The 14,481-nt window shown below is 47.9% G+C and overlaps 1 protein-coding gene across 8 annotated transcripts in view; it reads left to right on the forward strand.

The window, feature by feature from the left end:
• The window catches only part of UBN1 (ubinuclein 1), a 45,300-nt gene that overhangs the window by 22,060 nt on the left and 8,759 nt on the right, over positions 1-14,481 (forward strand). For 4 of the 8 annotated variants that reach the window (XR_010836416.1, XR_009331162.2, XM_059038761.2 and 1 more), the window contains exons 13-17: positions 8,788-8,838; positions 8,937-8,979; positions 10,089-11,312; positions 12,366-12,609; positions 12,886-12,975. Coding sequence is in view for 6 of the 8 variants with exons in the window: in XM_059038761.2 (XP_058894744.1) it covers positions 8,788-8,838; positions 8,937-8,979; positions 10,089-11,312; positions 12,366-12,609; positions 12,886-12,975 (1,652 nt within the window). In the remaining 2 variants the exon portion in view is untranslated. Of the gene's footprint in view, positions 1-8,787; positions 8,839-8,936; positions 8,980-10,088; positions 11,313-12,365; positions 12,610-12,885; positions 13,077-14,481 lie in introns of those variants that run through there. The other 4 variants (XM_067012508.1, XM_067012507.1, XM_067012509.1 and 1 more) reach the window with 2 other exon arrangements.

Genomic DNA, 14,481 nt, shown 5'->3' on the forward strand with positions numbered 1-14,481 from the left:
TGGCCGTGGCTCACGGGCCCAGCCGCTCTGCAGCATGTGGGTTCTTCCCAGACCGGGGCACGAACCCATGTCCCCTGCATCTGCAGGCGGACTCTCAACCACTGCGCCACCAGGGAAGCCCAAGTTTGGCATCTTTAAGTACACAGTTCAGTGCTATTAAATACACTCACATTGGTATGCAACCATCACCACCATCATCTCCATCACTTTTTTCATCTTGTAAAACTGAAACTCTGTACCCATTAAACACTAACTCCACATTTCCCTCTCCCCACAGACGCCGGCAGCCACCATTCTTCTGTTTCTATGATTTTGACTACTTTAAGTACCTCATATAAGTGGAATTATACAAAGTGTTTGTCTTTGTGTCTGGCTTACTCCACTTAGCATAATGTCCTCAGAGTTCATCCATGTTACAGCATGTGTCAGAATGTTCTTCCTTTTTAAAGCTGAATAATGTCCTACTGTATGTATATGCTTTGCTTATCCATTCATTTGTTGATAGTACTTGTGTTGCTTCCACATTTAAGCTATTATGAATAATGCTGCTATGAACATGGGCATACAAATATCTCTTTGAGACCCTGCTTTCAGTTCTTTTACATATATACCCAGAACTGGAGTTACTGGATCATATGGTGATGTTGTGTTTAATTTTTTGAGGCCTCACCATAATGTTTTTCATAGCAGCTGTTATCTTTTTACATTCCCACCACCAGTGCACAGGGTTCCAATTTCTCCACATCCTCACCAATACTTTTTTCTGTTTTTTTGGTAGTAGCCATCCTAATGGGTATGAGGTAGTGTCTTGTAGTTTCGATTTGCGCTTTGCTAATGATTAGTGATGTTGAGCATCTTTTCATGTACTTACTGGACATTTGTATATCTTCTTTGGAGAAATGGCTATTCAAGTCCTTTGCCCATTTTCTAATTGGTTTGCTTGTTTTTTTGTGGTTGAGTTTTAGGAGTTCACTATATATTCTGGATATTGATCCCTTATCAGATACATAATTACCAAATATTTCTCTGTTTTGTGGGTTGCATTTTTACTCTATGGATAGTGTCTTTCAACCTAGATAAAATGGACAAGTTCCTAGAAACACAAAACTTACCAAGGCTAAATCACAAAGAAATAGCAAATCTGAATAGACCTATAACTATGTTTATTGTTTATTCTCTATTTTGCTTATTTCTGCTTTAATCTTTATTATATCCTTCATTCTGCTAGCTTTAGGTTTAGTTCTTCTTTTTCCACTTCCTTACGTTGTAAGTTAGGTTGTTGATTTGAGACCTTTCTTGTTTCTTTTTAAAATTAATTAATTAATTAATTTTTGGCTGCATTGGGTCTTCGTTGCTGCGCACGGGCTTTTTCTCTAATTGTGGCGAGCAGGGGCTACTCTTCATTGCAGCGTGTGGGCTTCTCATTGTGGTGGCTTCTCTTGTTGCGGAGCACAGGCTCTAGGTGTGCAGGCTTCAGTAGTTGTGGCTTGTGGGCTTTTGTAACCTTTCATGATTTAAAGTCTACTTTGTCTGATATTAAAATAGCCACCTCTGTTCTTGTGGTTATTATTTGCATGGAGTATCTTTTTCCATCCTTTTACTTTTAATCTGTTCTTGTCTTTGGATCTCAGGTCTTTGGCTCTTTTTTTTTTTTTTTTTTTTTTGGCTGTGTTGGGTCTTCATTGCTGCACGTAGGCTTTCTCTAGTTGTGGTGAACAGGGACTACTCTTGGTTGCAGTGTGCAGGCTTCTCACTGCGGTGGCTTCTCTTGTGAGGTACATGGGCTTCAGTAGTTGCAGTTTTGGCACACAGGCTTAGTTGCTCCGTGGCATATGGGATCTCCTGGACCAGGGCTTGAACCTGTGTCCCCTGCATTGGCAGGTGGATTCTTAACCACTGTGCCAACAGGGAAGTCCCTAAATTTCCCCTTATCACCACTTTTCACTTTGTCCCATAGGTTTTAGTATGTTGTGTTCTCATTTTCATTTGTCTTTTAAGTGTTTTCTAATTTTCCTTGTGATTTCTTCTTTAATCCATTGTTTGTTTAAAAGTGTGTTCTTAAAAGTTGTTTTTGTCTAGTGTATCTGCCATTTGGTTTTTTCTCACAATTTTGTTAGTTTTCCAGTTTTCCTTTTGTTATTGATTTCTAACTTCATCTCATTGTGGACAGAGAAGATACTTTTTATGATAGCTATCTTATTTATTTATTTATTTATTTATTAGCATCTTTATTGGAGTATAATTGCTTTACAATGTTGTTAGTGTCTGCTGTATAACAAAGTGAATCAGCTATATGTATACAAATATCCCTATATCCTCTCCCTCTTGTGTCTCCCTCCCACCCTCCCTATCCCACCCCTAGGTGGTCACAAAGCACTGAGCTGATTTCCCTGTGGATAGCTATCTTTTAAAATCTACTGAGAGTTCATTTGTGGCCTAACATATGGTTTATGCTGGGAAATGTCCCATGTGCACTTGAGAATGTGTGTGCTGTTGTTGTTGGGTAGAATGTTCTGTATCTCTGTATCTGTCTGTATCTGTTGTTGGGTAGAATGTTCTGTATCTGTCTGTATCTGTCCAGCTTTTATTGTAGAACTGTTTATTTCTCCCTTCAGTTCCGTCAGTTTTTGCTTCATATATTGTATTTTACTGGTCTGTCAGGTGCATGAATGTTTATAATTGTTATATCTTCTTGCTGTATTGAACTTTTTATTAATATATAATATTCTTCTTTATCTTTTGTAATCTTTCTTGATTTAAAGTCTACTTTGTCTGATGTTAAAGTAGCTACCTCTGTTCTCGTGGTTATTATTTGCATGGAGTATCTTTTTCCATCCTTTTACTTTTAATCTGTTCTTGTCTTTGGCTCTTTTTTTTTTTTTGGCTGCGTTGAGTCTTCATTGCTGCACATAGGCTTTCTCTAGTTGTGGTGAGCAGGGGCTACTCTTGGTTGCAGTGTGCAGACTTCTCACTGCGGTGGCTTCTCTTATGAGGTGCATGGGCTTCAGTAGTTGCAGCACGTGGGCTTAGTAGTTGCGGCATGCAGGCTTATTAGTTGCGGCACACGGGCCCTAGAGTGTGTGGGCTTCAGTAGTTGAGGTGTGTGGGCTCAGTAGTTGTGACGTGTGGGCTCTAGGGTGCGCGGGCTCAGTAGTTGTGGCTCGCAGGCTCTAGAGTGCAGGCTCAATAGTTGTGGCACATGGGCTTAGTCGCTCCATGGCATGTGGGATCTTCCTGGACTAGGGATCGAACCCATGTTTCCTACCAGGGAAGTCCCAGGTCTTTGGCTCTTGTAGATAGCATATAGTTAGATCATGCATTTTATCTATTCTGCCAGTCTCTGTCTTTTGATTGGAGTGTTGAATCATTTACATTTAAAATAATTACTGATAAGAAGGGACTTACTTCTGTAAGTTGATCAACATACAAAAACACTGCACCCTTAACAGCTCTGCTGCTGTCACAAAAGTACATTTTTAGGGGCTTCTCTGGTGGCACAGTGGTTGAGAGTCTGCCTGCCGATGCAGGGGACACGGGTTCATGCCCCGGTCCGGGAAGATCCCACATGCCGCGGAGCGGCTGGGCCCGTGAGCCATGACCGCTGAGCCTGCGCATCCGGAGCCTGTGCTCCGCAACGGGATAGGCCGCAGCAGTGAGAGGCCCGCATATCGCAAAAAAAAATGTACATTTTTATACTTGTGTGCCCCCAAACATAAACTAATATATATATATATATATTTTTTTGCGGTACGTGGGCCTCTCACTGCTGCGGCCTCTCCCGTTGCGGAGCACAGGCTCCGGACACGCAGTCTCAGCGGCCATGGCTCACGGGCCCAGCCGCTGCACGGCATGTGGGATCTTCCCGGACCGGGGCACGAACCCGTGTCCCCTGCATCGGCAGGCGGACTCTCAACCACTGTGCCACCAGGGAAGCCCAAACTAACAAGTTTTTAAATGCCTTCCAAGTTTTGTAGAAGACAAGATTTGGAGTTACAAACCAAAGTTACAGTAATAATAGCTTTTAAACTAATTTTTTTTTTAGACAAAATATTTATTTATTGACTGCGTCGGGTCTTAGTTGCGGCACACAGGATGTTTTGTTGCGGTGTGCAGGCTCTTTGTTGCGGCATGAGGGTGTGTCTCTAGTTGCGGCATGTGGGCTTCTTTCTAGTTGTGGCACGCAGGCTCCAGAGCACGTGGGCTCTGTAGTTTGTGGCACGCGAGCTGTCTAGTTGAGGCGCGTGGGCTCAGTAGTTGCAGCGTGCTGGCTTAGTTGCCCTGTGGCATGTGGGATCTTAGTTCCGCCACCAGGGATCGAACCTGTGTCCCCTCCACTGGAAGGTAGATTCTTTTTTTTTTTTTTTTTTTTTTTTTTTAACGGTACGTGGGCCTCTCACTGTGTGGCCTCTCCTGTTGCGGAGCACAGGCCTCCAGACACGCAGGCTCAGTGGCCATGGCTCACGGGCCCAGCTGCTCTGTGGCATGTGGGATGTTCCCAGACTGGGGCACGAACCCGTGTCCCCTGCATCAGCAGGCCGACTCTCAACCACTGCGCCACCAGGGAAGCCCTGGAAGGTAGATTCTTAACCACTGTACCACCAGGGAAGTCCCTTAAACTAATTTTTTTTCTTTAAATGTATTAGTCTCTTAGATGATGTAGAAAACAAAAAGTGTGGTTACAAACCATTGTTGTTATAACACTAGCTTTTCTAATGGTCATGTATTCACCTTTTTGAGATCTTTGTGCATGTAGCTTTGAGGTGCTGTCTGGTGTCCTTTCATTTCACCTTTAGGACACTTGACCATTTCTTACAGGGTAAGTTTTTTTAAAATAAATTTATTTATTTTATTTATTTTTACTTTTGGCTGTGTTGGGTCTTCGTTGCTGCATGCGGGCTTTCTCTAGTTGTGGTGAGCGGGGGCCACTCTTCCTTGCGGTGTGCAGGCTCCTTATTGCGATTGCTTCTCTTGTTGTGGAGCATGGGCTCTAGGCACGCGGTCTTCAATAGATGTGGCACGTAGGCTCAGTAGTTGTGGCTTGCGGGCTGTAGACCGCAGGCTCAGTAGTTGTGGCGCACAGGCATAGTTGCTCCATGGCATGTGGGATCTTCCCGGATCAGGGCTCAAACCCCTGTCCCCTGCATTGGCAGGCAGATTCTTAACCACTGCGCCACCAGGGAAGCCCTACAGGGTAAGTTTTTGATCATGAACTCCTTCAGCTTTTATCTATTTGGGAATGTCTTAATTTGTCCCTCACTTTTTTTTTTTTTTTTTTTTGCGGTACGTGGGCCTCTCAGTGTTGTGGCCTCTCCCGTTGTGAGCACAGGCTCCGGATGTGCAGGCTCAGTGGTCGTGGCTCACGGGCCCAGCTGCTCCGCTGCATGTGGGATCTTCCCGGACCAGGGCACGAATCTGTGTCCTCTGCATCGGCAGGCAGACTCTCAACCACTGCGCCACCAGGGGAGCCCCCCAACTTTTAAAAAAAATTGAAGTATAGTTGATTTTATCTCCCCCACTCTTGAAGGTCAGTTTTGTCAGATATAGGATTCTTGATTGACAGTCTTTTTCTTTTAGTATTTTGAATATATCAGCCCACTGTCTCCTGGTCTTCAGAGTTTCTGATGAGAAGTCTGTTGATAATCTTGTTGAGGATCCCTTGTGTGTGATGATTCAATAGTATCTGGGTGCTTTCAATATTCTCTCTTTGCCTCTGGCTTTTGAAAGCTTGATTATCATGTGTTTTGGTGTGGGTCTCTTTGAGTTCATCTTTCTTGGAGTTCTTTAAGTTTCTTGGATGTTTTTATTCATGTATTTACGCTTACATTGTTTGTTTTCACATTTGGAACGTTTTCAGCCATTATTTCTTCACTGTTCTCTGTGCCCCTTTCTCTGTCCTCCTTCTGGGACATCCACACTGTGCTGGTGTGTGCTTGTCTGCTTGATGCTGTCCCACAGTTCCCTTGACTCTGTTCACTTTTCTTCAGTCTTCTTTCTGTTCCTCAAACTCGATAATCTTCATTGTCCTGTTTCACGTTCACTGTTTCTTTTTTGTGCCTGCTCAAAACTGCCTTTGAATCTCTCTACTGAATTTCTTTTGTTAATTAATTGATTTATTTATTTTTGGCTGCGTTGGGTCTTTGTTGCAGTGCATGGGTTTTCTCTTGTTGTGGTGAGCGGGGGCTACTCTTTCGTTGCGGTGTGCAGGCTTCTCACGGCAGTGGCTCCTCTTGTTGCGGAGCACAGGCTCTAGGCGTGTGGACTCAGTAATTGTGGCTCACGGGCTCTAGAGTGCAGGCTCAGTAGTTGTGGTGCACGGGCTTAGTTGCTCTGTGGCATGTGGGATCTTCCCGGACCAGGGCTTGAACCTGTGTCCCTTGCATTGGTAGGTGGATTCTTAACCACTGTGCCACCAAGGAAGCCCTGAATTTTTTTTTTAATAATTATTTGTTTTATTTATTTTATTTTTGGCTGCATTGGGTCTTAGTTGCAGCATGTGGGATCTTCTTTGTGGTACACAGGATCTTTGATGCACCACGGGCTTCTCTATAGTTGTAGCGAGCAGGCTCAGTAGTTGCAGCACACAGGCTCTCTGTTTGTGGCGCACAGGCTCCAGAGCGTGTGGGCTCTGTAGTTGCGGCACACAGGCTCTCTAGTTGCAGCTTGCATGCTCCTTAGTTGTGGCATGCAGCCTTAGTTGCTCCGTGGCATGTGGGATCTTAGTTCCCTGTTCAGGGATCAAACCTGCGTCCCCTGCATTGGAAGGTGGATTCTTTACCACTGGACCACCAGGGAAGTCCCCTCTACTGAATTTTTCACTTCAGTTACTGTACTTTTCAGCTCTAGAATTTTTTTTTCTTTTTCTTTTTTTTTTTTTTTTTTTGCAGAACGCGGGCCTCTCACTGTTGTGGCCTCTCCCGTTGCGGAGCACAGGCTCTGGATGCGCAGGCTCAGCAGCCATGGCTCATGGCCCTAGCTGCTCCATGGCATGTGGTATCTTCCCGGACTGGGGCACGAACCCATGTCCCCTGCATCGGCAGGCGGACTCTCAACCACTGCACCACCAGGGAAGCCCCAGAGTTTCTTTTTGGTTTCTTTTCAGGTTTCCCGTCTTTTATGGATATTTCCATTTTGTTCACATGTTATTTTCTTGACTTTCTCCACATCTTTCTTTAGTTCTTTGAGCATCTTTAATACAGTTGTTTTTGTCTAGTGTATCTGCCATTTGGTCTTTTTTAAAAAAATTAATTTTATTTATTTATTTTTGGCTGCATTGGGTCTTTGTTGCTGCGCGAGGGCTTTCTCTAGTTGTGGCAAGTGGGGGCTACTCTTCATTGTGGTGTGCGGGCTTCTCATTGCTGGGGCTTCTTGTGTTGCAGAGCACGGGCTCTAGGCACGTGGGCTTCAGGAGTTGCAGCACACAGGCTCTGTAGTGTGGCTCATGGGCTCTAGAGCACAGGCTCAGCAGTTTTGGCACACAGGCTTAGTTGCTTCGTGCTGCCATTTGGTCTTTTTCAGGGACAGTTTCTGTTGATTTTTTTTTTTTCCTTTGAACAGGCCATATTTCCTGTTTGTTTGTGTGCCTTGTGATTTTTTGTTGAACACCAGACATTTGAATCTAATATTGTGATAACTCTGGAAATCAGATTCTCCCGCTTCCATAGGGATTGCTTTCTTTTATATACTGTTTTTGCTCATCGGTTGTTGTTGTTGTTGTTGTAGGCTGTCACTGTGTTGAGGATCAGCCTGATGTGTGAACTTAATGTGTTTGTTACTCTTAGGTCATTTCTGAGCTTTTTGCTGGTACACGCAGTCACTTTCTAATTTTTCCCATGTAGGTAGTTTTTTTTTTTTTTTTTTTTTTCTTTAATGTCTGACACCAGAAAGGGGAAAATCAGAAAAAGAAGGAGGTTAAAAGGTGGTGCCAGCCCTTTAAATCCCCTGGCAGTTACTTCAGCCTGAGGTGCAACAACAACAGCTGTGTGCACCTCCCACCTCTGTGATCAGAAGCAGTGATCAGCCAAAAGAGCACAGATCCCTCATCTTTGGAGACCAGGGTCCTTTTTGCCCACGCTTGTTTCCACAAGCTGTGTGCAAGCTGCTCCAGGAACACCTGCACAGGCCACTGTGGGGGGGATGGGCAGCTGCTACTGTGTTGAGACCTGAAATTAACCACAGTTTACTCATCTAAGTCTTCCCCTGGAAGTTGTAAGCCTTGAACATCCTCTAGAGTTACAGAATAGTTCCGTCAGATGGATTCTGCCAGTGTAGTGTTGTCCAGGTGGGCAGACCATTCCTGGTGCTTCCTACTCAGCCCTGTTCCCAGGACCCTCCCCTTGGAGCAAGTGAGTGTTCTTTGTTGGGCAGGCCTTTTCTTGTCTCAGTGTCCCTTTAAATAGAATTGCTCTTGTCACTTATAGATTGGACTGCTGAAGGTACGTAGGGGAGGGCATAAAGAAATTTTTATTGTTTCTCTGGGAAAAGATAATGCCATGGATCACTTCACATTTTTACTTTTGGAGAGGTATGAGAATAGGCAGTAAGGAAAGTGCTCTTGACTTTGGGGAAAAATTACTGTGAGAGGTTTGGGGGCAGACCCATAACTTGTTTTGGTGAATTCTACTTCCTTGGCTTTCAGGTGGCCAGTGCAGCTACTAAGGCCCTCTCACCAGCCCACTGACATTTAATGAGTGACAGCCACTGAGTATCAGGGAGGTGACAAGTCTCTGGAAGCAGAGTCTGCTTTCAGGGGGCTTGTGCAGACTTCCCAGTGTTCTCTGTTTGTTCCAGGACTCTGTTTAAGGAGAGCAGACGAGGCCATGGGCACCTGACGTCAATCCTGTGAGTGTCTCAGTGTTTTCACTTGTCAGGACTACTGGCATTTTTATCTCCTTTGTGGATCTCCCCTGAACCTTTTCTCTGTTCATTCCTTTGAACAGGGCCAAGAAGAAAGTAATGGCCTCTTCCAAAATGAAGGTGAAGGTGAGTCAGCCTGCCCAGGTCACATGTCATCTTTTCTCATCTCTCTGCAGCCATGCTCCTGGCAGCTCATTGAACTTTGCTGGTCTTGTGGGGATAGCTCTTTGGGATTAGGTTGTACCAAGAGGCAGCGTGGCCCACAGGAGTGGCCTGAGGTCAGCAGGGCAGAGACCTGAGTCGGGCCTCTAGTGCCCTTCAGCCCCAGTTCTAGGAAACAGCACCCACCTGGCCAGTTCCTGGGGTCGTTGCAGGGTCAAGTGAGGTCCTCCTGACAGCCCTCTGAGCCCTTACAAATGTGAAAGTGTCACAAGTGTGAATTGTCCTAATCTCTTATGGAAGAGCACCATCCTAGTGAAGAGCAGGTGAGCCTGGATCTGCACCTGGCAGGGTGGGAGGCTTTGTCCAGTTGACTAGCAGACGCGGAGGGGAGAGCAACAGTTGGAAACTAGAGACTGTGAGATGACTTTGATGTGGCAGAGATCTCAATGTAGTAAAAATTGCCGTTTCACCAAAATTCTTGCCAGTTCCTGAGGCTTTGTAGTGCATTTCACCATACCTGAACAGTCGGAGGGAACAAGCATGCAGATCAGTTATTCCTGAGAGTCTGTTGAGCTCCTCCAACATCCTTAAGACTCACTGCACCAAGTGCTCGGGAGGTGGGAGTGACAGGACAGACCCCGTTCCTGAGCCCACGGAGGGGACAGGTACTGGGGAAACCAAGGAGGGAAAGAAAACTAAAGCAGTTCCCCTGCCCCATGTCATTTTCTGATTGTGGCTAGGAGCACTGAGGTAGTGTGAAGGCCAACAGGGAGAACATCTCTTTGCTCAAGTCTTATAGTTTTTCAGAAACAGAGCAAAGAGTTTCCCTGTGGAGGTGTGTGTGTGTGCCTAGGTCAGCCCAGCCCCAGCCCCAGGTGTGGGCAGAGGGTGGCGGGGTTGCAGCATTTCCAAGTTCACGCATGCCTGGCACCTGCTCCTTTCTTCCCTGGCTTTGTGATCACACAGGAAAACCCGCTGCTTTGTCTTGTATTCTCATGCATATGTCTTGTCAGCAGGGCCAGTGTTGGCATCTTTGGACATTTGTAAACATTGGCCTTTCTGCTTTCCTTTAGGAATCATCGATTAAGCCTGATAAAAAGGTTTCCATCCCATCAGGCCAGATTGGCAGCCCCCTTGCTTTGCCTTCAGAACACCTGGGAGGAGGCTTGAGCATTGGGGCTGCAAACAGGGAGCTCTCATCCCAGGCATCTGGCAGCCTTGCTAATCCTGCTCCTATCAACGTGGAGGACTCGTTGGATGGAGACTTGATCCGTAATTCGGCCTCCTCGTTGGAGGCTGTGTCCAAGGAACTGGCTGCACTGAACAGCAGAGCCAGCGGGAGCTCTGAGTTCACACTGCCTGCACCTTCAAAAGTGCCTGCAGAGAAAGTCGCAGGTGTTTTATGTACGGAAGAAAAAAGGAACTTTCCGAAGCCCAGCCCTTCTTCTGCCCCACCACCCTCTAGCTCTCTGCAGTCACCCCTCAATTTTCTGGCTGAACAGGCTCTGGCACTGGGGCAGTCCTCTCAGGAGAAAAAACCAGAGAGTTCTGGCTACAAAGAACTGTCCTGTCAGGCTACCCTCAGCAAGGGCCTGCCAGAAGTGCAGCAGTCCAAAGCAAAGCACCACAGTTTGCCACGGACGTCTCACGCACCCCAGGCAGGAGCTCCTGTGCCCAGCCCCCAGGTCAAAGTCTTTCATGCAGGCACTCAACAGCAGAAGAGCTTCACACCCCCAGCTCCGTTTGTCAATAAGCTTCAGGGCCCAAAGCCTGCCTCCCCTCAGTGTCACCGTTCCCTCCTCCAGCTCGTCAAGACAGCTACCAAAAGCCAGAGCTTCCATCCTTCCACGCCAGTGTCTTCAGGAGGCACACCACCCTCCAGCAGCAGCTCTCATAAGACCCCAGCCTTGTCCTCCACTCCCCTGAGCCATCCAGCAAAACAGCACTCAGCCAGCTCTTCAGGGCCGTCTTATAAGAACAGTCCCTTTGCCGGCTCTATCTCCAAGCACGGGGTTTCTTCTGGCAGCTCTTCCTCTGGAGGAGCGCCAGTCCAGAGTTCTGCTTCTGGGAACCTGCTCCCTGCTGTGCAGCCTCCCTCCACAGGACAGTCTGCCAGCCGACCCATCCCAGGCTCTGCAGTGAAAAAACCACCTATTTCCCAGAAGTTGACCCTGGTGGCACCTCCAGGTGGTCCAAATGGAGATTCTAGTGGGGGGACCCAGGGAGTGGCCAAGTTACTGACCTCCTCCCTGAAGCCCAGTGCGGTGAGCAGCGTGACATCGTCTACCTCCTTGCCAGTGAGTATCTTGAAGCAGCCCTCCCCTCGTGGGCCTTGTGGGCAGGGCCGCTGGCCTTGCTCTGGTCAGAGAGTGAGATCTGACGCTGAAGGTCAGGTAGGAACAGAGCCCGGAAATTGGAAGGAGGACCGGGCTTCCTGTTTCCAGGTTTCTACTTTTGTGGTGGCAGGACTCCCAGGAGAGCCTGAAACTTCTCCTTGGGAGGACGAGTGGAGGGAAAGGACTGGTCAGCACCATTTGTGCAGGGAGGCTGTGGATCTGGATGGCATGGAATGAGCTAGAAAACTTTCCTTTCATAGCCTCCTGCCTGTCCATCTCTCCAAGCAAGTAAATGAAATGCATACTGTCAGATCATTAGTTATGTGGAGATACTCATGCCCTAGGAAGATCAGTACCTTCTAAGAATGATCCTTTGATTGGGTTTGGAAAGACTCTGTAGGTCAGACAAAGGCGATTTGACAGAGTCCAGTAGTTAATGAGGTTTGCCTGCAGGTGATTACAAGTTTGGATGCAGGTTGGGGAAATGAGAGCGAGCTTATTTTTTTCTCCATTTTTCCAATATATAAGACAACCATGTGGTTGCAAAGGACAAAACTACAGAAAGGTGTGTTGAGCAAAGTTTCGCTTGCCTGTGCCCTCCTCCTACACCCCCTGTAACTGTTCCTTAGTTTCCAGGTTTTTCCTGTTTCTTTCTAAAAACAAAGATTAATACTTAAAAATGTGTGTGTGTGTGTGTGTGTGTGTATGTTTTATGGATATATAAGTATACACATACACATATTCCTATATACATTTGTGGGTATCCTTCCCTTTCTTTCTTGCATAAGGAAGGCATATTTAACACCTGCTTTTTAAAATGAACTCTGTTCTGGGAGCCCTTCCATTGCAGTTCAGAGACTGTCTTCCTCCTCCCTTTGGGCTACAGTGGAGGGGGTTCCTTCACAAGGGGTGGCTGACGTGCATGTGTCCCCCCAGGTATGGTAACAGGTTTGGTTTGTGAGTGAGCTCTGGATGGGGCTGGAGTGCTGATCCCTTTGTGTGCTTCCTCCCCAGAAAGGAACGAGTGGGGCTGTGCTGCTGACCAGCTCCTCACCCTTAAATCTACTGTCTTCATCCTACAAGGCAGGCAGCGCAAAGCTGCCTGGGGCCTTGAACTCGAACTCTTTGGGGATTATCTCCCAGCTCCCCCTCCACGTAATCTCCTTTAGTGCTGACTCCTCCGCTAAAGCAGGGGTCTCCAAGGATGCCATCGTCACAGGCCCTGCCCCTGGGACGTTCCACCATGGCCTCGGCCACAGTAAGTGTCTCCTTCCTCCCCACACTGGAGGTAAAGAAGGTGCCCCAGTGCCTCTGTGTGACCCACAGGTTCTGTTGTCATGTGCTGGGTTCCTGTGTTTGTCTGGTGTGTGACCGTGGGCAGCCTTCCTGGGGACCCTGCTGAGCCACCCCCTTGGGATTTCCATCCAGAACCAGTGCAGTAGGTTGCCTGGGGCTCTGGAGCGCTGAGGATGCTTTCCACTCCTGTCTTCAATGTGTGTGCTTTGTTCTTCTCTCCCTTCCTGTTTCCTCTCAGGTCTCCTGGCTGGCTTGCACTCCAGCCCGCCCCGTGCAGCGCCTCTCCCACACGCTGCTGTGTCTACCCACATCCCGCAGAGTCTGCCAGGTAATTTCCAGGTGGTCAGAGTGCCACATGCACTGTGGGCCATTCCCCTCCCCCATCAGAGGCCTTGTCTGCTGCCAAGGACGTAAGTGTCTGCCTCTCGTTGTCACCATGTTGTGTGGGTTTGTCCTCTGAGGCTCAGCTCTGTGGGTACTCAGACTGAGGGACACAGGCTCTTTCTACCGCTGTGACATCTTCCTGGTCAGCCTTGCCCTCTGTGATCACAGAGGAAGTCATGATGGCCTGTGTACAAGGCTGAGGAGTTCCCCACTCATAGCTCAGCATTTCCTCTTTAATTAACAAAACTAGAAGGGTAATGGTGCTGATTTCCCAAGGGCTAGTTGGGGCACTACTGGCCTTTAGGTTCACATCCCTTTCTAGGGGGTACCAGCTAACAGAAGACTCTAAATTTAGTTTAAGTAAAAGGGAAAGTCCAGGGCTTCCCTGGTGGTACAGTGGTTGAGAGTCCACCTGCTGATGCAGGGGACACGGGTTCGTGCCCCGGTCTGGGAAGATCCCACATGCCACGGGGTGGCTAGGCCCGTGAGCCATGGCCGCTGAGCCTGTGCATCCGGAGTCTGTGCTCCGCAATGGGAGAGGCCACAACAGTGAGAGGCCCCGCAAAAAAAAAAAAAAAAGGGTGGGGGGGAGTCCAAGTAGCAGCAGCAGGTACAGTGGCAAGGCTTCGGGAGGGACCCTTATCCCTGATATCAGCATGTGTCCAGGAGAGGAGCAGCTTTCGCTTCAGTCCAGGTGTCAATGCAGAGATTTGGGATCACGACACGACTGAGGCAGCATTCCCTGTCATCCCTGGGTCTCCTCTCCATAGAGCAGTGGCGTTCAGAAAGGGACTGGCCTATGGCCCTAGGTTCATAGCTGTGGGAAGTGGACCCTGAGCCAGCACATGCACAGTGAGTGGTCTGCCTTGCCCTGTCCTGGGACCTTGGCCCTTAGGCACACGTAATGCAGTGCTGCTGGGAACCCTCACGGGATCTCTTGTTTTGGCCTGCTGCTCTTACTACTCTAGACCTGTTCCAGAAACGACCTGGGGTCTACATTGCTCAGGGGAGAGTCATTCTTGAGGAAGCTGAGCCTGGGTTGCCCTGGTGGATGGGTCCTGGCTAGATGTGAGGCGGGGAGCTGCCCAGCTGGACGTGCCTGGGACCTGCCGTGCTGAGAGCTTCGGCCCCGTGTCTGCCTCCAGAAGTGCCGTGGGTCCCTGGCCCTGTGTCCTGAGGCTGACACGTTCATAGTGACTGCCAGAGGCCAGCTGGGTGCAAGAATGGACTGTAAATCCCCAAGATGGAAGTGTTGCTTTTTGAGAGAAAGAAACTGGGGAGCTAAGCCTGTATCAGCAGTTACTCTGTTTTCCTCTGGAGAAGCAGTCAGATGCAGGGACTCATTCCACAAGCTGGTGGTCACAGAGCCATCTAGGCGAGAGCTTGTGGCTGTTGAAAGATTGCACTTTCTCTGCTTTCCGGATACACTCTTTCAAACAAAATAATTGAA

The sequence above is a fragment of the Kogia breviceps genome, chromosome 14 (assembly GCF_026419965.1).
Source record: "Kogia breviceps isolate mKogBre1 chromosome 14, mKogBre1 haplotype 1, whole genome shotgun sequence".
NCBI classification, from domain to species: Eukaryota; Metazoa; Chordata; class Mammalia; order Artiodactyla; family Physeteridae; genus Kogia; species Kogia breviceps.